This window comes from Alligator mississippiensis, chromosome 14, assembly GCF_030867095.1.
Source record: "Alligator mississippiensis isolate rAllMis1 chromosome 14, rAllMis1, whole genome shotgun sequence".
NCBI lineage: Eukaryota > Metazoa > Chordata > Crocodylia > Alligatoridae > Alligator > Alligator mississippiensis.
In genome coordinates, this window is record NC_081837.1 from 45432762 (window position 1) to 45458106 (window position 25345).

Here is a 25345-nt window from a genome sequence, read left to right on the forward strand (position 1 = left end):
GATTATTTACTTAAACCGAAGATGGTCGCGGTGTAGGCTGGACAGTTTCTCAGGCACAGCTCCGCTTAAATCCTCGTTTGAGGACTACGACAAGCTCGGTCTCTCCCACGGAGTTGTCGAGGCTCCGTGGATCCTTTCTTATGCGCTCAGGGAGGGGTTCGTCTAGGAATCGTTCGGCGACGGGGAGAGGCCAGAGGCTGATCAGACCTCTGTTGCCTATTATGAAATGCGCTGGATCCGATAGGGTCCGCAGCGCTTAGAGATCTTCACGCAGGGTGAAGTCTCCTCCTCCTGGTGTTCGTGGAGTCCTCCCTTGCGGGGTTCTCCTCGGAGTTCTCCGACTTGGGCAGAAACCGCTCGAGCCTCTTATACGGCTAGCAAGCCCATCGCTAGCCACCGTGTGGGAATATTTCAACACGAGCCAATAATGGGGCTCGAATTATAATACAAATGGCGGGAACTCTTTGCAACGAGCATTTCTATGCTGCAAAAAGAAATGCACGCTGCAAAGAAAGCTTCAAATTGGCGGGAAAATAATTCAGTGGTGCCAAAGCACACACAAAAACAAAAATCACAACTTTGGGTTGTGACAGTAAGTACCTGAAATCTGGAACCATGCTGCTGGGGATTCCAGACACCTTTTTTTTCCTTATAAAAAGGAAGCAAATGCTCAAACAGTCTCTTGTCTACAAGTAGGCATGCTAGCCATTTGTCTGAAGCTAACTGGTGTGCAATCCAAATGTGTATAGAAATTATTCAACGTAATCTAGTGGCACAAAAACTACCTTTGCACTTCTGAATACTATACCCAGAACAACGTGCAAGTGGGGTACACTCCACAATTGTAAGCTGTGTTGCCCTTTCCTTTCTCATGCAGGCTGCTTCACGTGACTTAGACTTTTTCCATCTTCTCATGGCTTGGTCACCCACAGTGTTCTGGTTTAGGAGAAATTACATGCTTAGGGTTTAAAGTTTTCTGCAACACCTACTGTAACTGTCCATTTTTTCTGCTGTATCCACAGCAATAGTGTCATTCAAATTAAGATAAATGAACAGTATTTACTTCGTATCCATTGGATAAACAATATTTATTTTCATAGAATGGTGAAGGCCATGTGAGTGCCATATACATTTCTTTATGGAACAGAATTATAGAAAAGTAGGGCTGGCAAGGGCCTTAGAAGTATTTAAATGTGTGAACTGGGCAAAAAAATGGCTGTTTCAAAGATATAGGAAGCTTGTGATAGAGTTAAGAGTTGAACCTAGCTCTGCAAAACCATTGCTCTTGCTTCATGCTTGAAGACCTAGATAATAAAAATAAATAAATCAGAAAGCAAGGCAAAATCTGTGGAATCTAATTAACATATTCTTAGGTCTTGCTAATAGTGAAGGGAAATACCAGCATGTGGCAAAGTATAATAGATATTTCCTTTAAGAAACTGGTTTTGCACTCCCAGAGTTATCATCACATTCTAAGACTCTTAAACTGGTTTCCCCCCAGGAGTGACCAACCGCGCATAACCAAAGATGTGGTTTGTTTTCATGCTGAAGACTTCACTGATGTTGTGCAGAGACTTCAGTTGGATCTGCATGAACCTCCAGTGTCACAGGTAAAGCCTGGAATTAAGACCTCAGGCAGCCCCCTCTGTTTCCTTTCTAAAGGTGTGAACCCATATTTCCCTTTTTCCAGACTGGGTTTTAGGCTACAACTGCCTTGCAATTCATGACATTAATTTCCTCAGATCTGAACTTGATTTGGCATGTCCAGCTCTGCTTTCTCTTGGGTACAGTGGCAAGCTGATCACTGATCAGCTGGCTTTCATAAAGCAAGTCATGTTCAAATATGAAACACTGCAAAGAACCTCTCCTAATATAGGAAACAGTTTATGTGCATACTTGGCTTACGAGATCAGTAACTACCTTTTTGCTTCATAAGAAGTGACAAACAAGTACTGTCAGGTCTTAAGTCCGGCATGATTGACCCCCTCCCAGATACTTGGGTTATTTCTGCATAGTCTACATTTCTTTTTCAGGCCTCTTGAACGATAGCAAATAACAGAGTCTGATTTCTTTAAAGGAAAGCATTACAGACTTGTTACCTGCATTAGGTATGGTTTCTTAATGTCTACCAGAATAGTCTTTAATCAGCCAGCCCTTAGATAAATGTATTGCTGCTGGAAATTACAATACCATTTCAGCATTCCATAGTGTCTTGCATCTTAACATAATTATCCCTGAATACCCCATGTTCTACTGCATATCTGTTATAGCTTGAAAAGTAAACACTTGTTGGATTTTTTTGTTTCAGAAGTATGATTAACTGAGATTTGAAAAGCAGAAATAGCAAGTTCCTTGGATTTAATTTAGTTCTAGGCTTGTGTTCAAAGCTATTTCTCTCTAGCTCTTTTTAGCAGAGATAAGCTGGTCACTTGAGTGTTTTGGATTTTGTTATTACTGTATTTATTTTTTCTGGCATGGATAAGTATTTCAGGTCTGTCTTTCCCTTCTCTTCCTTCAAAGGATTCAAGTGAGTAGGGTTATGGAATTTTGTTGTTCTCCGTTTCTGCTTCCCCCTTCCTACTCTCCAGAACAAACTGTATGTGCACAAGCAGGAATGTGTATTTCCCTGGGGACAAGTACACCTTGTGCCACTGCTGCTTGTCCCCAAGGAGCGCCCGTGCCACCCGCACTCGGGCGCTCAACAGGTTTCCCTGAGTGGGGTGGAAGAGGCTGGGGCCAGCAAGTGTGCTGGCCCCAGCAGTCTTAACTTGGGGTTGTGGGGGGCCTCAGGGAGCTGCAGTCTCATTGCTCCTGCAGCTGGGAGACTACCTGGCAGCCGGAGCATGACGGGCCAGCCAGGCTCAGGCTTAGGGTGTCTCATAGTGCCGCCATGTGCACGACCTACTTTTTTTTTTGGCATGATTTGTTGGGTTTTTTTATTTTATTTTAATTTTATTTTTTGACCCCTGGATTTCCCATAGTAAAGGACCATTCCCCCCCCCCCCCCCCCCCCCCCCCCCCCCGCTGCAAAGTAGCAGTGTGGGGAATGCCTGTGTGTATGGCACTGCAGATGGGTCTTCAATGCCACATACAGCACATCCACACTCATCTGGATGTGCCCCACCTGTCTGACACACACAGCATTAAACTCTATTGGGCAGCCACCTGCCTGCAAGACAGCAATTTTGTTATGGCATCGAGCATGTTCTGTAGAAATAACTTTTTTAATTGGGTAAGGGACTGTGCATGCATTTACATCTGCATTTTTCCAGTGTGATAGTTATGCTTCACAGTGGCTGGACAAACCAAAGACAGCTTTCCTGCCTGGTAATGCCTGGTCAAAATGTCCATCTTTTATTGAAGTCCTAATTCTTCAACCCTGTTTGTGACCCTAGAATGATGTGGTAACTGCTTATTATTACCTGGCAGTGTGAAGCACTATATAAATTAAACTTTAATTTGTCTTCCTCCAAGTAGTTCTAACTGAGGATGTATTTACTTTAATAATAATAATAATAATAATAAAATAGGCCGTTAAACAAATGTATTCACCAATTATAGCAGAGACTAAGTTTTTGGCCCTGAAATGCAACTTATCACTAACTCTGCAATATTTCTCCTTTTCAGTGTGTTCAATGGGTGGATGAAGCCAAGCTAAACCAAATGAGACGGGAAGGTATTCGCTATGCTAGAATCCAGTTGTGTGACAATGACATCTACTTCATCCCTAGAAATGTCATTCATCAATTCAAAACAGTGTCAGCAGTCTGCAGCTTAGCCTGGCACATACGGCTCAAACAGTACCATCCTGCGGAAGAGTCTTCACAAAACGCAGAAGGCAATTCAAACACGAACAGTAACGTCTCTGGACAGACAGACTCGGAGGGTGAGCTCCAATGTGTGAGTGTAAAAACAGAGTCTGAAGAACCAAGTGTAGAAACACAACTCACAACAGTGGCACCATCCTCCTCCATTTCATCAATATCGGGACTTATGCAACCAGATCTAGTGGCCCAGCCCCTTCCAGTTTTTAAACTAGAGTCTGATCAACACAGTCCACAGGATCATGCAGGCTCTCCTGTGTGATATGTACATAGTCAAACATTTTTTAACAACTTTTTAAAATTTTGATGTGAAGTTATAGTTTTATAAATGGCTTATGTTTTATTGGAGAAATCTTGCCTATAATTCTATAAAGGTGACATTCCAAAATGTCAAGCATATCTTTTTTACACAGATTATGCAAAGTTCAAGTTGTATTTAAATCCCTTAGTACAACAAGCTATCTTGGTCTACCACTTCTTTCTGTTAAGTAATGAGGCTTTCAGTATTTTCTCAAGTCAGAATGGAATTCTTCCAGGAACTTTAAAAAATACTGAACTACCTTGGTCAGTCTAATCTCCCTGCCATAGTTTGTCATTAGCCTTCACTATAAAGGGATGACCTGAAAGTGACTCCTAGCTGATAGTAATTGCTGAAATGAAAGAGAAAGCACAGCACTTTTTTGGATAATCGGCAATTTGTTCGTGGTGTGTCTGTTCTTAAAATCCTGGCTGATACTCAAATTACTAGGTGTATAGATAAACTAACTTAATTGTTAGTTCATAAAAAGGTAGCATATGAGATTAACTGAAGAAAACGTCTGACCCTGTTGAAATGTAATCACATAAGGTAACACTTCTGTAGCACTGCTTGTAATGCTTGGTGTGAGGATTTTGCTTTCTAAATGCATCTTCCCTGAACACACAAATAAGACTAGCGTCAAACAAAAAAAAACTGTTGGCAGTATCGTGGAGGAAACCTATCTGAGCACTTTAAAGCTTAAAATACTAACTTATTTTTGTGTTTGGATCAAGTCATAATAAGCATCTGATCAAATCATCATTTTTCTGGTACTGATGCACTTAATATACTTGTTGGGCTGGCCATAGCTGACATGGGTTCTTAAGTTTGAAGTTCTGTATTGCTGTTTTGCAATAAAGTATTAGTCCAGTGGACTGCTGTTTCCACTTTGTAGCTCATGGGTATCTGGGTGGGGGAAAAATGGCATGAACTAATGTCAAGAGTCATCCACTGACACAGTGCTTTATAACCTACTGCATTTCTGAATTTCAATATGTAAAAGCTGTATTTGACTACTTTCACTTTCTGTTCAAAACGGTCCTGTCCCTGTCTCCCTTCCCCCCTCATAATCCACACCTAGGATACAGACTTGATTTGGGTGCAATTGAGTTGTCTCTGGACAACTCTTTTTTCTAATCCTTGCTGGGGTAGAAGAGATTTGGAACACTATTAGAATATGTGAAAGAGAAGATGCTGTGTTAATTTTGGATGCATCTTTTTAATATCAACTACTAAGTCTTCTCTTTACAAAGCTTCTAAAATATGTTAATCTTATAAATATTACTTTGTGCAATATTGTTTTGTGTAGACTTATATGCATATTAACACCTCAGTATAGAGGTCACTATTTTAAACTGATAGCAAAATAATCATTGGAAAATACTGCAGTGGTTAGTTAGTCTGTATTACTCCTTATGTGTATGTATGTATTATCTTCGGTACAAAAACAAGCTAGAAAAATATTTCAATTAAACTTATTTACAGATTGAAGTGGTAGTGACTTGTTTAGTAATCTGTGTAAATAAGGTGTTAGAATGGAGAGCTTTTATGAAAAGTAATGTGACTTCATGCAGGGGTATAATTTAATATTAGCAGAAATTCTAGATTATCGAGACTGGTTCAGAAATGGGCCTTCTCTTGTCTAGTGGGTTTTCCACTTTTGTTGAGGAATTTCATAGAGCTTTAAGGGTTGTGCAAAGTAAAATTCCTCACAGGCAATATTGGTTTTCAGCTCATCCTTCATCTTCACAATGGTTAGGAACAGTTGTGTAATCCTTTGTTTATTCTTTCTGCTAGTCTTCCAAGTGCCCATTTCCCTTCTCCCATGTGCTATTCTTTGGGCCACATTGGCAAAGATGGCATCAGTCCATCTACCTAGGTCACTGCTGACTAACGTGACTGTCACTTGACAGTCAGCACTGTGTACAATCGCTCAGGAATCTCTGAATCTGCAAAGACCTTACAATCAAAAGAAGCTGTTCATCTCTTCCTAAAACATTGTCTCTGTGTTCTGAAATACAAAACTGAACTTTAGCCAACACAACTTAAGGTTAAGAAGCTCTCTACATCACTTTTATTCCATTTGAACTTGAAACAGAACGAAAAGGGAAACATTACGTTCGTAAACACGTTGGAAGTTCTCAGAATTACAGTTCTAATGCTGTGCTTTTAAACTGCAAAGCAAAGTAGACCAGCATTTCTTCACGCTTGCTTTAAAAACAAAAAAATCTTAACAGTGAAATAGCAAGAAAACTTAGTTGATAAATTCAGTCTGGAACCATGGTAACATACAGTTCTTGTAAGGGATATGCTATCTCCAAACCTAGTGTCAAACTGATGCCCTCTTCAGCATAAATGCAGAATGTAATTGATGAAAGAGTACTTCAAGTAAAACTTCACAACACATTACACCTATTTTCTCATCTTAATTTTGCCTGGCCAAGTTACGATATTTATGAAGAAATATTAATGTAAACTGTTTTTAAAATTCAAAATGCCATACTGCTTTGGAACTTGGAGTCCAAGATCCAGCCCTCGGTAAATGTAGGCGTGGGGAGAATTCCTTGTGAAACTGATAGCTCAACTGCTTTGTTAACGCTGTATCTGCGGTACAGACACTGACAAATGGCAACTGAAGTCGTGCCTTCAGAGGCGTATGGTTCGAAAGCCATTTACTGAATAATAAATCAGAAAAAGAGATATTATAAATTTTATTTTTCTTGTCCTGAGTTACAAGCGACAGATGGACAAGTTCAACCTATCCAGCGCTATATTCAACAAATCAAAGTTCTGGGTTGAAAAGTGAAAATACTTGCAAATAAGTTTCTGGAAAAGTGCAATATCTGATTGCGACTTGCTGTCTGTAAAATAAATAAATAAAGTAAAACTAAAAAATCAGAATTTAGCTTAAGTTTGCTTCTATTTCAATGTGCAAACAGAATCCTCAACTTCACTGGCAAGTCTATGGTTGTCTGTTTCAACAGCTTAATAAGAACGAGGGCTTCCAAATGTTATATATAGCTGTATTTCATAAAAAGTCTCAGAAATCCTCTCAATGCATATTTGTACTTACTGATGCATAAGGTCAGTTTAGTGTAAATGGTTGTAGCTCCATTGACAGAGGGCCTGCCCTGTCCTCTGGGAGTTGTTTAATTATGTTGTTAGACATTTAAGTATTTAGTTGAAATGTGAAATAAGTTTCTGCCTTGTACCAGAGAGAGATTGCCAATAGCAGTACTCCGGGAACGTAGTGTTTCATTTTAGCACGATCAAATGGATCTAAGCTGAAAATGGGCCTGGCTTCTCTTCTTAATAGAGAAGACCATTTCTTTACCAAGCACAAAAGAAAAAAAAAGTCCTATTGGAAAAGCGAATGACCATATTGTGCCAGAGATCAATTAGAAGGATAGAGAATCTAAAGATGAGATCTTAATAATTCCCTCTGTCCTTGGGTGTCCAGGACATCATTCTGTTTAGATACCTGGCCTGTTTTAAGAGTACTTTTTGAAGTCAACTAGCTCAGTTCTTCTGTTCTCTTCCAAGAAAGTGGGACACTCAGTGAAGTGTTCGCAGGGAAGATGTAATCCTTGTTTTTCCTTAGTTTTTTTTGCCATACAGAAAAAGGGCTCTTACTTTGTCAACTATTTGGTTCTTGTCTCTTGGCCTACTGCTATTTTACTCAGAGCTGCAGAATGGACAGCAATTAAACTCCTTCATTTGGCTCCTTCTGCGATTCACAAGGCTGTATTTACAGGATTGGTAAAATCTTTACATTTGCCGCAAAGCTAAATGTTTTTATAGTCTTATTAGCGCCTTTTTTAAAGGTGTGAGGCAAGGGAACACTTATTTTAACTCCCAGAGGGGGGACATTCTTCACCTGGAAGCTTGTACTGTATGATGTTGGTCTGACAGACTTCCCCCAGGGATGGCCTTCCATGAATATACATGATACTACTTAGGATCCAATAGCACATGTAGGGGAGAAGGTGTCATTTAAGGCACCTCTCAGTTGTGTCTAGAGAATGCATATACTTCTAATTTCTTTGTACAATGTGTAAAGATACTTGTAGTAATGTTTGTGATTTTTTTTTTTTAATTATTTGGTTTTTAATTGGCAGCTAAGATTATTTTTTTTTCCTGTGGTTTTAATTTATCTAAGGTCTCTGCCTACAGAGGACACGTACCATTGCCTGGAAGACTGTTTGCTTTGTGCGGCCTTAGTATATTTATTGACATTTAACAAGTGTTTTAAAGAGGCTTTTATAATGAGTAGTGTAAACAGATACAAAAATTCTAAACTTCTGTGTGAATAATCCTCTAACACAGTGCATTTCTTTTAGTAGCTGACTGTACAAGCGTGTTAAAATTGTTGAGCTATTTCTTTGTAAAATAGTACAATGGAATGCATAGAATTTTTTCCTGTAAAGTATTTTTTTAATAAACAAAGTCTGATTTTTTTTGTCCTTTACTTGAATCACTGGTTATTAAGCGGCGAGCGACACCGTGTGAGATGCTGACGAAGTTTAGACGAGAACGCAGAGTTGTCCTCGGTCCCAGGACTTCCCAAAAACCTCTCTCTGCAGTGCAGTACTAGAGGCTCCCCTCTACTGCTAGACTTCCCCGCGTGGGGACTCCTGTAAGTACAGGCGAATAGAGAACCTGGAACAGGTTTTCCAGAGCCAGAGAACACAAAACCACTTGCCCAGCAACGCCGCTGCGTTCAAAATGACACTCGGGGTGCATCTACACATGCTCTTCAATGCACATCGACCTATTTCAATGCCCCCTCTGCCCCCCGTGTGCTTTCTCTAATGTGCATTCACGTGGGCGAATGTGCCCTTTCCTAGTATCTCGCAGTGGAGCTGCTGAACTTACTGCATGCCCAAGATGGGTCTCCCTGCCGCCTGCCACTCGTCACATGCACCAGCCCCCCCAGGACGTGCAGGATCTCCCCGCTGGTCTGCCTCGTCCTGCGCCCGCGTGCCCCGGTCCGCGACAGCCGGCGGCGCGAGCCGGGCTCCGCGCGCAGCGGGCGCTGCCCAGCCCGTGACGCGGCGCCGGCCCTGTGACGGGCCACGTGCGGGGCGCTCTGCGCTCGGCTAGCGCGGCCTGCCAGGCAGAGGCAGCCGAGCGCCACCGCGCCCCGCCGCGCCGCGTCTCCATGGTGACGGCCGGGCCCGGGCCCCATGGCCGCCAGCGGCGCCGACGCCATCGCCTGGTACCAGAAGAAGGTGGGGCCGCGCCGGGCCGGGGGGTGCGGGGCCGGCGCCGGGGCCGGGGCCGGGGGCTCAGCGCCGCCTGTCTTGCAGATCGGCGCCTACGACCAGCAGATCTGGGAGAAGTCGGTGGAGCAGACCGAGATCAAGGTGCGTCCGCGCCCCGCATCCCCGCCGGCCCCTCCCCGGCCCCGGCCCCGGCCCGCCCTCACCCCGCTCCCGGCTCCCCGCAGGGCTTCGGCGCCAAGCCCAAGAGGAAGGGCCGCATCCAGCCGGACCTCATCGACGTGGACCTGGTCCGAGGTAGGCCGCGGGGCGCGCTCGTGCCGCCCGGGGCGGGGTGGGGCCGGGCCGGGCCGCGGGGCGGGGCGGGGCCCCCCTGCTGTCAGCCCCTTGTGTCTCCAAGGCTCCACCTTCGCCAAAGCCAAGCCTGACATCCCCTGGACCTCGCTGACGGGGAAGGGGATCGTGCGCGTCGTCTTCTTCCCGCTCTTCAGCCGCTGGTGGGTGCGGGTCACGTCCCCGCGCATCTTCACCTGGCTGCTGGGGCTGTACCTCCTGCAAGGTGAGCAGGAGGGCCCGTGTGCGGGGCTGTCTGCCGGCGCCGCGCCCGGCCCTCCACAGATCACGCCGCCGGGCACCGCCTTTGCGTCCGCTGTGGAGGGTTTTAAACGACCGGCCGTGCTGCATTCGCTCCGCCCAGCGCGTGGTGGAGATGCTGGGTCACGGCCCAGGAGATCTGCCCGATTCTGTCCGTGGGGGGGGGGGGGGGGGGGGGGGGGGGTCGCGCGAGCAGCCCCTGCTTCGGGTCCCCGTGGGTGAGACGAGACGAGACGAGACGAGACGAGGACGCTCGTGCCTCGGTGCACGTCAGGGGCTCTGGCAGCGACAGCGGCCGTGCAAGCACCTAGAGAAGGAAGGGCTCGCACCTTCTTTACGTGGCGCTGAACCTGCCACGGGTACCGCGGCTTCGGTCGCTCATGCTTTACACAAGCATTTCAGCTTTGCTTGCACTATCGTGCCGTGGCTCCGTGGCCGGCTATGGCTTTGATACAGAAATTGCAGGGACGGTCTCTGGCTTGTGCTCTGCACGAGGGCAGCCTGGACGGTCTTCATCGTACCCTCCGGTCTTAACATCTGCGATGCTAATCAGCCGCGCGCTGTCCGCCCGGTCACCGCGGACTCTCGCCCCTTTGCAGTCCAACCGCTGCTCTCCTTTGAGGGGATCCTCCAGGTCAGGAAGACAGTCCCAGTGTGGAGGAAACCTGCTTTGCCCCAACCCGGCCTGCTCCTTTTCGGTTGATAAATAGCCTGTCTAACCCTATGCTGTCCACCCCACTCTAGTAGGGGAAGCAGTTTAGTGATGACACTTGTGTTGGGAAACGTGGGGCCGCTCATCTCACGCTGCAGAAAGTTACCTTTCAGCAGCCCTCTTTGCCTGCCGAGCTTTGTAATAGCGATTCCTGGAACTGAAGCTGCCTCTGCTGAAGGTGGGTGACCTTTTCGTAGGGCACGTAGTGTCATATGACACTAAAGAGCAGACGATGAATCTGTGCTTCTGCATCTGTTGTTTTAGTAGGTTTAAAAGCTCCCATTCAAAATCAGAAGACACTGTAGAAGAACAGTGCCAGGCACCCAAAGATGAGCAGGGAGCCGGTGCAAAAGGGCACGCTCTCAGCAAACATAAGCGATTGGGGCAGAAGCAGGAAGCTGAGCTGAGTCCCCTTCATGCTCTTTGTGGGGAGCTCCCCTGCAGATTTTCCATCTGATACTGTGTCTCCTTTTCAGTGGTTGCAGTTGTGTTGTATTTCCTGGTACCTGTTGTGAGTGCAAGTGAAATCATTGGACCAATGTGCCTTATGCTACTGATGGGAACTGTTCACTGTCAGATAGTGTCCACCCAGGTAAACAAGCCCTCAGGGAACAGCAGCAGCAGCAGGAGGAGGAGGTGAGACAGATATTGGTGCACTAACTGGGTGTGTTTGATGCAATCGCAGTACATGGTGCAATGTCACAGCAAATGGGTGGAGATCCTCTGTGGTTTTACGTAAATGTTGTGTATGACTGTAGCATGTGAGTATTAGTATGGTGTGTTCCACAGGCTCTTCCATGCTTAGTTTGTCCCCTTCCCCCTTCTTTCTCCAGTTCGCTCAAATGTAAGTTTGGAGAAGTTTGGCTGGGATTTCATAGATTTCATAGACATTAGGGCTGGAAGAGACCTCGGAAGATCATCGAGTCCAGCCCCCCGCCCAAAGGGCAGGAAGTCAGCTGGGGTCATAGGATCCCAGCAAGATGAGTATCCAGTTTGAAGGTGTTCAATGTAGGCGCTTGAACCACCTCCGGTGGCAGGCGGTTCCAGACCTTGGGGGCTCGGACAGTAAAGAAATTCTTCCTTATGTCCAGCCTGAAACGATCTTGTAGTAGTTTATGACCGTTCGACCTAGTCGTCATCCCTTGGGGCGCTTTGGTGAACAAACGTTCCCCCAGATACTGGTGGTCCCCCCTGATAAACTTGTAGGTGGCCATCAGATCACCCCTGAGCCTGCGCTTTTCCAGGCTAAAGAGCCCCAGGGCTCTCAGCCTGTCGTCGTAGGGTCTGTTTCCCTGAGCTCTGATCATGCGCGTGGCTCTCCTCTGGATTCTCTCAAGCTTCTCCACATCCTTTTTGAATTGTGGAGCCCAAAACTGGACGCAGTACTCCAGCTGCAGCCTCACTAGGGCCGAGTACAGGGGGAGAATGATGTCCTGGGATTTGCTTGAGAAGCATCTATGGATGCAAGCCAGCGTTTTGGTCGCTTTACTAGCCGCAGCATCGCATTGCAGGCTCATGTTCATCTTGTGGTCAATGATGACCCCCAAGTCTCTTTCTTCCATAGTGCTAGCCAACATAGCACTGCCGAGCCTATAAGGATGCTGCGGGTTTTTCTTCCCAAGGTGGAGAACCTCGCATTTATCGGCGTTGAACACCATCCGATTCTCGCCCGCCCACTTGCTGAGCCTGTCCAGGTCAGCCTGGATCGCCCGCCTGTCTTCTGGTGTGGATTCTTTGCCCCAAAGTTTGGTGTCATCGGCGAACTTGGCCAGTCCGCTTCTGACTCCAGTGTTCACATTGTTAATGAAGATGTTGAACAGTATGGGTCCAAGGACAGAGCCCTGGGGGACCCCACTGGTCACAGGACACCACGATGAGTGACTTCCATCAATTACTACCCTCTGGGTCCGACCCCGGAGCCAATTTTCCAGCCAGTGGATCGTGGAGGACCCAAGGCGACAATTGGCCAGTTTCACCAACAGGTGATCGTGGGAAACCAGATCAAAGGCTTTTTTGAAGTCAAGATATATGACATCAATCTCTTCTCCCTTGTCCAGGTGATAGGTCACCTGGTCGTAGAAGGAAATGAGATTGGTCAAGCAAGACCTACCCGCGACAAACCCGTGCTGGCTATCCCTTAAGATGTTGGCGTCGGCCAGTCCATCAAGGATGGCCTCTTTAATAAACTTTTCTAAGATCTTCCCCGGGATAGAAGTCAGGCTGATGGGCCTATAGTTAGCCGGATCCACTTTCCTCCCTTTCTTGAAGATAGGCACCACGTTGGCCTTCTTCCAGTCTTCGGGCACGACACCAGAGCGCCAAGAGTTGTCAAAGATCCGCGCTGGAGGCTGGGCTATGATGCTCGCCAGCTCCTTGAGTACCCTGGGGTGAAGATTGTCAGGGCCGGCTGACTTGAAGGTATCCAGCTTCTCAAGATGTTCCTTCACAAAGTCAGCATTAATGCAGGGCAGGGGATCACCCTCACCCGGACTTCCCGGCCCTGTAGCGGGCATGGGCGTCCCATGGGGCTGATGAAAGACTGACGCAAAGTACCTATTTAATAGGTTGGCTTTTTCCTGGGTGTCAGTTGTCAGTTGCCCCATCTGGTTCAGCAGGGGTCCAATGTTGCGCCTGCTTTTCCTCTGGCTCCCCACATATCTGAAAAAGGACTTTTTATTGTCCTTGATGCTCAAAGCTAGTTGGAGTTCAGTTGCAGCCTTGGCTTTCCTGGTCTGCTCCCTGCAGGACCGGACCAGTGCAGAATAATTCTCCTTGGAGGTGGCTCCCATCCTCCGTCCTTTGTAGGCCTTTCTTTTTAGCCTCAGGAGGTCTGCTAGGTCCCTGGAGAGCCAGGGGGCTGCTGTGCCCTCTTGCTGTCTTTCCTCCGAGATGGAATAGACTTAGTTTGTGCATTGAGGATCGCTCCCTTGAGGATACTTGCCCTTTCGCCAGGTTTACACTTAGGCTCTTATCCTTTGAATGTAGCTTTTATGTCCAGGTTCCGTTTGTGGCCAGGAGGTCACCTCTCAGACCAGGCTGTGCTTCTGGGCTTGGGAGCTTACCTGGGGGCGTGCTTTTGCCGTAACTCTGAGAGGCTTCTGATGCACATTCAGAAGGGGCAGAGTGGTATGGCTCTCACCCATGCATTTCTTACATCTTTTCTCTTTGCTTTGTGGAGGACTTTGCACCTTATTAACTGAATATAGCACTGGGGAATGCTGGTCTCCATTCTGCCCTTCAGGTGGAGAGGGAGGCTGAGAAACTCTGTCCCTGCTAGTTTCCATGCAGAGACTGTGTCTGTATTTCTGTGCTGCATAATTTTTCAGTTTAAATTATAGTGGTGTGTACTTGGCCCTTGGAGCATGTGCTGTGCTCCTGACATACAGAAACACTGATGTCATTTGCTTGTTGGTAGAGTGGCTGTTTGGATCTAATTCTGTCTTTAAGAACTATAGATTTTTTCTTCTGTCAAACCTTAATACCCATTTCCCTCCTTTTTTAACAGAAAATTACGGAAATCTGCCGGTGGGGATGGGTGCAGAGACACTGGCAGTTTGTCTTCTTCTGATAAAGCTAGTAAAGGAGAAGAGCAATCAGAACTTCTGTCCCTCGTCAGCAGTTTGCTTGGCCTGGTCTTCCGAAGGAGGTGTGTGGTACTAGGCGGGTATGAGTGTTTGTAGTGCTGCTGTGTGGGAAATGAGGAGTTAAAGAAGTTAAGGGAGTGTTTATTGAGTGACAGGCACACGCTCCACAGGGAGATGAGATGCTTTCAGCCACAACCACAAAGCCTGGGCTCTGGGAATCGGTCCTCTACCTGCATACAGGAGGATTCCTGGTGTTTAGTTTAGGCCCACACAGTTGCAGAGTGATGGGGCCCTTCTTTCTGTCACAACTCCATGGGCTTATGTGTTCTGCTGCCCCTTTGCCCTCTGTTTTGTTATTTTTTTGTTTGCACAGTTCAAAGACTGATCCCCTTCCTCATTTAAACGGTCCAGATCCATTTTCCATTTTGCTTCAATATAATGAAAATCAGAGGAAAGGAGGATGAGTTAGTATTTCAAGTGCCTGAAATCAAAAGGGAATTCTGTAGCTTCCCAGTTGTTATTGCTTAGTCTTGCACCCACCCAAGCAAGTGACAGAGAAAGTTAAAGAAATTTAGCTCCAAAATCAGAAATATTTTGTCACATTTTCTCCACCAGATTCAGGAGGGTGAAACTGGTAGCTGAAAAAGGGACTGAAACAGAAAACAGTGTGAGTTCTGTCAACAGTGGCATTAAACACAGACAGTCCAGATCCGAATATCGACTACTACACTTGAAAGAGAGAGAGAAACTTGCAGATGGGGGAAAGAATCATCAGGTAATTAAAAGAAACGTGAAATCGTTTTTATCGCTGTACTGGCTTTTCAGCTGCGTGATTCTTGGTTCTGACACCTACCTGTGAGATGTAAATAGAAATCCCATCTTGAATACTTGATAGGACACAGTCTGATATGCTAAATGCAGAAACCTATGGCAAAAGAAATATGGGTCCTTTCTACTGAAGTAAGTGCTTGGTTTTTGGGGAGCCCTCAGTTCGAGGACTGGATGATTAAGTCACCAGTAATGGAATTCCTTTAAACATGAACAGAATTCCTAGTGCAGCCATCTCAAGCCCCTGCACTTGCAGATCTTAGCAGCTGACGTCTGATTTCTTCTGTGCAGGCGCTAAAATAGTAATGCTTTGGGTTCCTTTTGGATTTGGGTTCAGAGTGAGGGCCCCCCCCCACCACAGTCCTGCTTGAAGTAGTTAGGTAAGAACCTTGAAACGAACCATGCTCTTCTTCCCCAAAGGCTGCTGTACACAAGGGAGACATTTGGAACAGTTTTAGCATATGAGACACGTCTCTCAAGGCACCCAGCCCTATCTTGCACATAGGAGAATGCAGTGCCTTGCGTGCAGGGCTGCTCTTTGAAGCCCCTCATTGCTTGCAGCAAGGAGCAGACCATGACCTTTCATCCCATTCTGGTTTGTTATTGGAGGGGTGAGGTTTCCTCTTGAAACGTCTCTTCCCCTCTCTCTCCATTGCAGGGAGGCCTGGCTAGACCATAGGTTGCCTGTGCCTTCCGAAGTTAGTTCCCTCTTACTGCCTACTGTAGATGTAGAGGTGAGGCTACAGAATGCCACAGTGTTGCATTGGTAGCGTGGCCCAGGCGGCGGTGGTGGTCAGCTTGGTTTTGTTAGCCCTGTTTCCTAGCATTGGTTTGAATGGTTGCTCTTCTTCCAGGAGGGCTCCATGCACACAGGTGGCATTTCTGATGATCTGTCAAGTGACGAGGATGCTGAAGCTGTGGCACAGAGGATTTTGTTACGCAGAAGCATAGAAGGGGCCTCCAGTGACAATAGCTATGAGGACAAGAACAGGAATCCTCTCATTTCCCCAAACCAGCCTGTGTCCCAGGTAGATCTGGTGGGTTACCTCGGACTCCAGAAAGTTCACTGTTACTGGCACTTGACTTATGTCTCCTCCTTTCTGTTGATGACAGGTTAAGCAAGCTGGTAAAGGTACCAGAGATTCTGACAGCCTGGTAGAATCCGAACTCGAATCGACAGCCTTTAGTCAGGTATGAGTTCTACGAAACAAGAGTCAATTGCATCAGCATTGCCAGGGGCGAGCGGAGTGGCATGGCTGTAATTCTCAGTGCTATCTTGGTTTACCCAGTCCTGGTCATTCCCTGCTGACATTTTTATACAGCCATTCTTTATCATCCCCGCAAGAATCCAAACAGCCAGTCTGTTCCGTGAGCCTTCATGTGTTTGTCCCTGTCTCTGAATCCTCAGTGCTAAGCTCTTTCTTCAAATCCTTTGCTCCGCGCATAGTCTGAAAGGCATAGTAGTTGCTTCAAGCAGTTTAGTTATCAACAAGCAAGAGATTCCATAGCTCTCCAATTATGTATATGTTTTATAACCTGCTAAAGTAGGAGAGCCACGAGGTGAAGATTTTTTCTCCAGATAGAAGGCTTTGTAACTGACACCGTTAAAAAAGCTCTCCATTATTGTTCTCAATCCTTGTAGTGAATTTTGAAACAGTTAACAATGTGCCTTTTGTTGAATCATCTCTTGGTATGCTTGGTGCGGCCTGCGATCACTGTTCCTTAGGCACTCGTCTCTCGGAAGGATGACATTTGTGTTGGGGTGATCGTCAAGCTTTATTCTAAAAAACAATTCTGTTTCATAGAAATCAAGAACACCCTCCCATCCTGCTGTATAAATCCTTACTTAACTCTTTCCCACGCTGAAGAAGAAGCTAATAAATTGCACTATAAATTCTGGCTCCGTTTTCTCAGGCTTCAGAGTTTTCATGAATCTTGTGTAAGTTATTCTGAAAGTGGGAAAACACTGATGACTTTTTGCTGTGAGTTCATATTCAAAGGCTGCCTGCTGCAAAAGCATCCCTGTGTAGAAGTGTCCTTGGAGTTCCAGCTTGTCAGCATGGCTTGAGGGGTGGCTGTGGTGACCATGTAGCTTTAAGCTGCAAAGCCAGTTTCTGTGCCTTGGTTGAAGATTTCTGATAAGCCTTCTTTCTTCTTCGAAGGAATCCAGGTCTTGTTTTAGTGCTGGGTCCCGGAGCTGCAGCATCTCCCGGAGGGACTCGGAGAGCACCCGCCACGATTCAGAGACGGAGGACATGCTTTGGGATGACCTGCTCCATGGGCCAGAGTGCCGCTCCTCCTATACTAGTGACAGCGAAGAAGCTAACGTGAGAGGAAGTAAACGGGATCTGAAAGAGGATGTTTTCCAGCAGGTCTGTTGAACCACTTGCAACAAATTAGAACGCAGGTGGGCAAAATGCGGCCCACGGGCCGGATGCGGCCTGCGAAGCCATTCTACCCGGCCTGTGAGGCCCCTAAAAAATTAGAAAATTAATATGTATCTGCCTGTGGCTGCCTGTCATGCGGCCCTTGATGGCTTGCCAAAAATCAGTGAGCGGCCCTCCACCCAAAATAATTGCCCGCCCTTGAATTGGAAGGAGAATATGAAATAGTCTTCTGGTGTTAGCATCTAGCCCAGGGGTTTTCAACCTTTTTTAACAAGTATACCCCCGGTGGCCAGATGCAAAGGGGGTGGGGGGAGCGTGGCGGCAGGAGCTGCACGTGGAGGACAACAGTGTGCTATGGTTAGTGGTGCTGGTGGCCGCCATGTGTGAGCTCCCCCCATCAGCATCCGGCCGGCCGAGTGGTGCCTGTGCAGCCCACAGAGGAGTGCCGCTGCCCTAGCCTACTTGGATCTGTCCCGAGCCACCCAGCACTGGCCAGGGGTTTTTTTGGCACGGTTTTAGGGCACAGTGGCAGAAAAACCCTGATGTTCAAAGTGCAAACCTTTCCCCCCAGCCGTTCAACCAGGGGTTTAGACACCTAGGGAGGCCAGCTTTCCCCACCAGCTTCCATACAACCCAGCATGGCCTCCTGGTGTGCACCTAGTTCCAGGGACCCACTGAGGGGCTAGAGGGGTCCAATTAGGCTGAGGCTTGAACCCACAACCTTTGCTACCATGGGGAGCACCCTTATCACTGAAGTACCAGGGAAGGATGAAAGCTATTTGCTGTCATGGGCCCCTTGAAGCCCAGTGGCCAGACCCCCTCCACTGAAAGAGACAGGAGCCTCCCCACAAAACAGGGAGAGGCCAAGACCTCAGCACCAGCAGCAAGAGGTCCTGCACTATGCACCACAGGACCCAGCTGTCTCAGACTCTCACTTCTGTGCCCCTTGAGTCTTTCCATGTGGACATGCACTGGCTGCAATAGAAGGGGAGCCCTGGGAAGGCTACCGCCTCTGCCTGCCTGGTGGCCAAAGCCCCATACTTTCATGCAAGGTCTTTGGGTTTGACTCTGCACAGGGCCAACATCCTCTGATCGCCAAGGCCGATCATATTTGCCGTGCTGGAGTGGACTTGTTCCAGCCACCCACGCTCGAGTCCAGAGACGTCGGGCTGGAGGCCGGAAGGTCTGCCTTTGTCTGTGGCCATGGCAGATGCCTGGAACGAGCGAAGCCGCGTGGCACATCCCCTGGGCTGTGGGGACCGGTTTTCTCCAGGTGCTCAGCAGGGACCACTGTGGGGTCCCAGCTCCTGTGTGACCCCGCCAAGGGGGTGCAGAGAAGGGGGACTCAGAGGCCTCCAGCCACAAGGGAATCGGGACCCCTAGCCCGCGCTTCCCAGCACTGTGCCCTGGCCCCCCGGCTCTCGGGGAGACCTGGGGCGGGGGGGCAGCAGCAGCCTTGGGCTGCCCTCTGGGAACTGAACAGCCGTGTCCTGCAGAGCTCAGATATGTGGGGACCCAGGGAAGGCTGCCTGCCCCAATATTCTCCCCCGGGGCCTGGTCTGGACCAAGGTCGAGCTGCAGAGCTGCCTCTGGGCCTTCAAAAGGCTAAGGGCCACGAGCCAGGCGGCCACTGGGCAATACCCGGACCAGCACCCCAGGGCGGCTGTCCTCATGGAGGAGTCACCGCACTGTGCCCAGAAGGCTGCTCACCGCCCCATTGAGCTTCTGCCGTGTGAAGGCACACAGGAGCTGCGCAAGGGGCAGGCCAGCAGCCAGCGCTGGACACCCTCCTCTGCCCAGCACCGGGAGGCAGAGCCTGGCTCTGGCTGCGGGGGGAGCTCTGAGCCCAGGGGACCAGTGCTCCCCACTCAGGGCTGCACAGAAGCTCCTCTGCCCTCCTGGCAGGGCCCCTGCCCGGTGCTGGATCATGACAACACAGGGCCGTGGGCTGAAGGCAGACTTGCCTGCAGCACCACCTCTTCTAGCCCCTTTCCCTTTCCCTGAACTGTGTGGAGTACTGCCACAGCCTCTAAAACTTTGTGAAATTTTTCTTTCTTCTCAGTTCAGGGGTGTATGTGTGTCCTGATGGCAGTGCTTTGCTCAGTGGATGTATTGTTTCAGTCTTTACTGTTACTGTAGGATGTCTGCAACATTCATAGTAACCAGAAGCCCTGTCTGGATTAGGGCCTTGTGCTAGGAGTGGGTGAATACCCACTGGAAGAGTTAGCTTGCAGCCAGACACTGTCAGTTAAAATGTTGCCTCTTTTGAAATGGTTTGTATCTTCTGTACAACATTGCATTGTCTTCCTTAGAACCATTTGTTCTGGCTACAGAATACCAGCCCTGCATCTGCAAGAGTGAGTGCCCTCATCTGGGAAGGGAACGAGTGCAAGAAGCTGGACATGTCTGTACTGGAGATCAGTGGCGTTATCATGAGCAGGGTAAGAGGAGCATGATGGTGTTTGATGGGAAATGTGATGCGTACAGGCTGTACAAATCAAGCACTTCAGAGTAAATCTGGCACAGCCAGGAGGGTCTGGCATGCTCTGAAGTAGCTCATTAGAGAGATGTAAGCAGCTGTGTTTAGAGGTGCGCCGATACATCGGTCCAATATTGGATCGGCACCGATATAAAGAAAACTGATTGTATTGGAAATTGGCCTGATGTTGCCGATAATTTGGTCAACAAATACCTGTGCACGCGCGCAGCCACAGCACGGCACGTTGGTAGTGAGGTGCACAGCCCAGCAGCTTGGAGAGCTGCATGCAACTGGTAAGTCTGTTGTGGTGGAGGGGAAGGGGAAGGGAAGGGGCGTTAGGGTGCAGATCAACACCCTCCACGGTGAGGGAGAGAGTGGGCCAGGGGCTGGGGTTGGCGCTGCCCAGCTAGGGCAGGGCGGGCGTGGGACGGAGCCGTGGCTCATCAAGAGGGCACGAGGGGCAGCTTCCGCCGCTGCGTGCACCCCAGGGGGTCACGAGGGAATGGGGGGTAGCCACATCACACTACTGCCCTGTTTCTGCTCTCCAGGTCAAAGCCTATCAGCAGGGAGTGGGCTACCAGATGCTGGGCAACACCATCACCATCGGGCTGGCGTTTCTTCCCTTCCTCTACCGGCTCTTCCATACCAAGAACCTGGAGCAGCTGTGCTCCATTTCTGTGAAGGACCTGCTGCATGTCTTCTGTGGGGCGCCTACCATTACCCCTGTCATCATCCTGGCTGTGATTAACTTCCTTGAGCGGCTGTGCCTAACCTGGATGTTCTTCTTCATGATGTGCGTTGCTGAGAGAACCTACAAACAGGTTTGTCTAGTTGTGCCCTTCCTCTCCGTCAGTGTGTCCTTTCCCTTACTGCAGTAACCGTGGCGCTGCTTAGCAGTTAATCTGTAACTAACCTGGCTTGCCCGTGTTGATAAGCAACAGCCTAATCGCGTAGCCCCCGATCCAGTGCTGCAGTAGGGGAGCTGTTCCTGTTAGACAACCCCAAGCGGCACAGCTTCTACCCATGTGTATTTGTCTTTGCAGCGCCTTTTGTTTGCCAAGCTTTTTAGCCACATCACATCTGCTCGGAAAGCCAGGAAGTATGAAATCCCTCACTTCAGACTCAAGAAAGTGGAAAATATTAAAATATGGTTATCCCTTCGCTCCTATCTGAAGGTGAGACTTGCTTAGCTGATGTTTGCAGCTGGCATTCAGGGCATCACTTCCTTTTCCTGGGTAGCAACAGCTGTCTGTCTGTGGTCAATATTTTGCTGCAGCTCCAGAGAGATCCAAGCTTTGAGTCATTATTTGTTTCCACAGAGGCGAGGGCCCCAGCGATCTGTGGACGTAGTTGTATCTTCCATCTTTTTACTGGCTCTGTCAATTGCTTTTATATGCTGTGCACAGGTGAGACTTTGGCATTTGTTTCCGGGGAGTAAGGACAAGCTGGCAGTAGAGTGTATGCTGCTACATGTAAATGGCCTATAGATCCCCTCTAAGCTTCAGAGAGGCCCTTAGAGAGCTAGTGACAATTGTAGGGCACTTGAGGCTGCAGACTAGCATGCTCACACTGTGGGGCAGTGCGGGGGTTTTCGGGGTGAAATGGGAGAGGCTCACAGGCAGGTCCCTTAACAAACCATAAGCGTGTGGGATCATGGGCAAGCAGGGCTGGAAGGGCCCTCCCAGCATTGCATCTAGTCCAGCCCCCGGCTCAAGGCAGGAGCATCTCTAATGGGTCTGTCTGTCCATCCTGTGCGTGAAAACTTCCAGGGATGCAGACTCCACAATTTTTATTCCAATGCTTGACCCATCCTCCTGCTCTCTCACCTCTATTTCCCCTGCTGTAGTTTGAGGCTGTTGCTCCTAGTCCTGTCCCCTACAGCCAGGCCACGTCCATCTCCACCCTCTCTATAATCACCCGGTGCTCATGTATAGCAGGCAGGGCATTGCCCTTGGTCCTGGTGTGGGATAGAGGGTATGTGATGTAGTCTGGCATTTGAGCTGCACCTAGTGGTACCATGGACTGTTTCCGACGGGTTGCTGATTTCAGTGTCACATTCTGTGCAGGTGCTAAAAGGTCACAAAACATTCCTGAACGCTGCTTACAATTGGGAATTTCTGATCTGGGAAGCAGCCCTCCTCCTCTTTTTACTGCGCCTGGCATCCCTGGGCTCTGAGACCAACAAGAAGTACAGCAATATCTCAATCCTGCTCACTGAGCAGGTACTTCTGCTGCGGTCCCCTCCTTGGGGCTTCCTGTTTGTAATAGGAGTGGGCGCACACACCCAGCAGGGGACCAGGGCTTGGATGTAAATGAAGGGAGACAGACGGTAGTGCTGGAACTAATATTCTGTGTTCAGGGTGGGGAGGGGAATATTCCCCTCACTTGAGACCAAAGTTCATTAGTCCCATGTGTGTTAATGACTGGGACGCCAGTAAGTGAGCAGCAGCCCCAGCAGCTGTGGTGACTGGGGGTAAGAGTGGCACCACTGGCTGCCGCCCTGCTCTGTAATACATGTTTCTGTCACAGATAAACCTGTATTTGAAGATGGAGAAGAAGCCAAACAAGAAAGAGCAGCTCTCACTGGTGAACAATGTGCTAAAGCTGTCTACAAAACTCCTGAAGTTAAGTTCCCAGCTGTACAAGCCTCCTTGAGGCTCACAGAAACTGGACTGGCTAGGATGCTGGTGTGGAGAGACCCCGGACTCTCACACCCACCTAGTATTTCTTTAGGCACTGCTGTCTGGGCCCAGCTGCTGTCTCATGCCTCATAAGCCCTTTGAAGCAGACCCCATCTTTTTGGTTTGCACAGCTGCTTCTCCCTCCTCCACCCCCAATGGGCCTGCTTGCTACAGGGCCAAACTTTAGGGATCTCCCCTGCAGGCATGGTATTACACAGCTGACTTGAGCCATGCCAAGAAAAGAAAAGTATGTGCAGCCAGAAGGAGCGTAAACTGGCAGGCTCGTGGCTAAACCAGCCCGCTGTGTCCAGCCATTCAGCCACTAGCTATTAAATGCAATAGCAGGAGCAGAGAGCTGCCCTATGGCCAGTGGGAGCCGAAGGACAGGTACACTTGGGAGGGGAGAAGCAGGAGCCTGCCTGTATCCACGCTGCGTAGGCCACTAGTGACTCCACATCCACTCTTGTCCTAATCTCCATTATTCTCTTTGCAGGAGCTAGACACGCCCTTTAGACTCTACGGTCTGACCATGAACCCTTTAATCTACAACATCACGCGTGTTGTGATCCTGTCGGCTGTTTCAGGTGTTATAAGTGATCTTCTGGGATTCAACATCAGAGTAAGTGCAGCTGAGATGGCCACGGGCATGCTCTGGTGGTCACTGCGCTGGGCTGATGGAACAGCTGAGCCCTTTCCTGACTCTGCCACTGTTAGGTGGTGGCCAGCTCCTGTCACTGCTGCCATGTCCCTGACAACACTTAGCACTGAGGCCCCAAGCATCACAGCCCACTAACCTGAGGGGTCTGGAATGGGACTGTTGGTATACTCTGATCTGGTTGCTTTCACACCCGACTCTCTAACCTCCCTCTAGTTATGGAAGATTAAACCGTGAACTGACCACACGCTGCGACTCAGCACTTGCCTTCCAGGCAGAGGGGCAGAGCAGAGAGAAGAGGGACGGTGGCTGGCTGCAGAGTGCTCGCAACCTCTGGCAGATCTGTCACCAGTATTTCTTACCTGGAGGGTCACCCACAGCTTATTTCATCACCTGCAGAATAAACTGGTGAAGCCAACCCACAACCCACTTCTGAGTGAGGCAGTGAAATTCAGGGCTGCAAGATGAACACACTCGAGCCATCAGTTGCATAGCAGAGTCATGCTGCTTACACGAGGAGGGCTGTTTCCCACCAGGAGAGAGGATAGTTTCGAGAACACTAACGCACGACACTAACCCACAGGCCTTAGCAGAACGAGCGAACAGGACTGCATCCGGGTGTGAGACGCCTTAAAGCGCTCCGGGGGCAGTTCAGCAGCTACCTACCGTCAGTGGGGTGGGTACACGTATCCACCTTCGTGGCAGTAGGTTGGAGGAGGTGGGTCAAGGCCATCTGGTAAGTCTTAAAGCTTTCCACTTCACTGTGCCTTAACTCTATAGACACACCTGCCTCAGAAGGGTAAGGCCCAAATCCTCAGTGACAAAACCGAAGAGCAGGCCGATGGGCGCTGCGGTTGCTCATTTGTTTCTCTTCACGTGTTACTTGTGAAGAAGCTTCCCCCAGAGGCACAGCTCCACTGCGAGGTGCAGCTCACATTCTCCCTTCCTTGTGGTACACTGGCTAGTTTCTAATATATTACGGTTGAAGTCGGTCACGGAGCTCATGTTCTGCCGGAACAAAGGGATCCCTTTTCGTAACGGCCTTCCTCCCGCTCACATCGTAAGGGGCAGGCTGGCAAAGGTCCCTTTTTGTAATAAATCATTTCTGCAAAACTCTTTGCTGTACCACGAGAGGCTGCGAGACGGAAAAGCAAGTGACAATAGTTAACAAAATGTCTGTGTTTAGGTACAAATAAAACTACAGAAGCAAACGATCATTAGATGATGTGTTGCCATCTTTTTTGTCAGACTGCAGTCAATTGTGAATTAAGAAAAGAGAGAAACACATTTTCACTGAACATTGTCCTTAGGTTTTGCTTTTCAATCACTCTGCTTACAACATTCTTCCATTATCGCTGGTGTAGGCCTCCCAGCCCCCAGTCCCTTCCCAGAGCTGGAGAGCACCCAGGGGTCCAGGCCCACCTCCTGCCCCTCACCTGCAGAGTGTTTTTTCTGCGTGCTGGACACCGTGTTCCTTTGCGTCTACGTGGTCAAGGTGCTGGCCAAGATCATGGCCCTCAGCCTGGACTACTTCCAAGAACAACATGGGTGAGCCCCCCCACTCCCAGTTTCCCCCAGGTCTCTGCCTGGAGGGGGAGATCAGGGGCCACTGCCTGGCTCCCCCCTGCCCCCAAGACTTCCTGGTGATGGGGCTGATGCTGCTGGACTTCGTGCTGCCGCTGGTCATGCTGCCAGGAGACGTCTGGTTCAAGGACGCCGTGGCCCTGCTGTGGCTGCTGTGCATCTTCCAGGGCATCTGCACCTTCTGCCTCGTGCAGCTGCTGATCAGCCTCCGGTCGAACCCGACCCCTGCCCTCTCGCACAGGTCCCTGGGCCCTCATGCAGATCCCTCCTCTCGTGGCTGACCTTCCCTGACCTCCTGACTGACTTTGCACTGATTCCATGCGGCACACAGGCACACGCTGGCCCCTGACCCCTCATGCTGACCTCTGACCTGGCTGACCCTTCACACCTGGCTAGACGAACACCTTGCTGGGGTCATTTGACCCCAGTGCTCTTTCCTGCCATGGCAGGGGGTCAGACTTGATCTATCAAGGTCTCTTCTGACCCGACCAACAATG

At 48.9% G+C, this 25345-nt stretch overlaps 2 protein-coding genes and 1 long non-coding RNA gene across 6 annotated transcripts in view; 2 read left to right on the forward strand and 1 right to left on the reverse strand.

Annotated features, from left to right (window-relative positions):
* Positions 1-8590, forward strand: part of RSBN1 (round spermatid basic protein 1) — a 28073-nt gene extending 19483 nt beyond the window's left edge. Inside the window, exons 6-7 of the mRNA XM_014605670.3 lie at positions 1502-1610; positions 3628-8590. Coding sequence (XP_014461156.3) covers positions 1502-1610; positions 3628-4086 — 568 coding nt within the window. The 3' untranslated portion in view covers positions 4087-8590. The remainder of the gene's footprint in view (positions 1-1501; positions 1611-3627) is intronic.
* LOC132244799 (uncharacterized) lies at positions 8205-9246 on the reverse strand. Its single transcript, XR_009456571.1, has 2 exons — positions 8998-9246; positions 8205-8756 (listed from the first exon to the last, which is right to left on the reverse strand). It is a non-coding gene; the product is annotated as an uncharacterized LOC132244799 (long non-coding RNA).
* PHTF1 (putative homeodomain transcription factor 1) lies at positions 9246-24484 on the forward strand. 4 transcript variants are annotated; one of them, XM_059717273.1, is made up of 18 exons: positions 9247-9353; positions 9432-9488; positions 9572-9641; positions 9745-9903; positions 11127-11286; positions 14156-14296; positions 14850-15009; positions 15917-16090; positions 16176-16253; positions 17225-17434; positions 19762-19890; positions 20477-20749; positions 20972-21103; positions 21248-21334; positions 21995-22150; positions 22458-22551; positions 23101-23228; positions 23481-24484. In XM_059717273.1, the coding sequence occupies exons 1-18, from the start codon at positions 9309-9311 to the stop codon at positions 23499-23501; spliced, it is 2274 nt and encodes a 757-aa protein (XP_059573256.1). In that variant the 5' UTR covers positions 9247-9308; the 3' UTR covers positions 23502-24484. The 4 variants fall into 4 exon arrangements, with proteins under 4 accessions (XP_059573259.1, XP_059573256.1, XP_059573257.1 ...); XM_059717274.1 differs by having other exon boundaries at positions 19783-19890; XM_059717275.1 differs by lacking the exon at positions 9745-9903.
* The last annotated feature ends 861 nt before the right edge of the window (positions 24485-25345 follow it).

What these genes read in the sequence shown, in the direction of transcription:
- PHTF1 (XM_059717273.1), top strand. Translation starts at nt 9,309, where the DNA reads ATGGCCGCCAGCGGCGCCGACGCCATCGCCTGGTACCAGAAGAAG. An exon ending in GGGGCTGTACCTCCTGCAAG is followed by an intron (nt 9,904 to 11,126) that starts GTGAGCAGGAGG and finishes TCTCCTTTTCAG; the next exon opens with TGGTTGCAGTTGTGTTGTAT. An exon ending in CTGAGAGAACCTACAAACAG is followed by an intron (nt 20,750 to 20,971) that starts GTTTGTCTAGTT and finishes TTGTCTTTGCAG; the next exon opens with CGCCTTTTGTTTGCCAAGCT.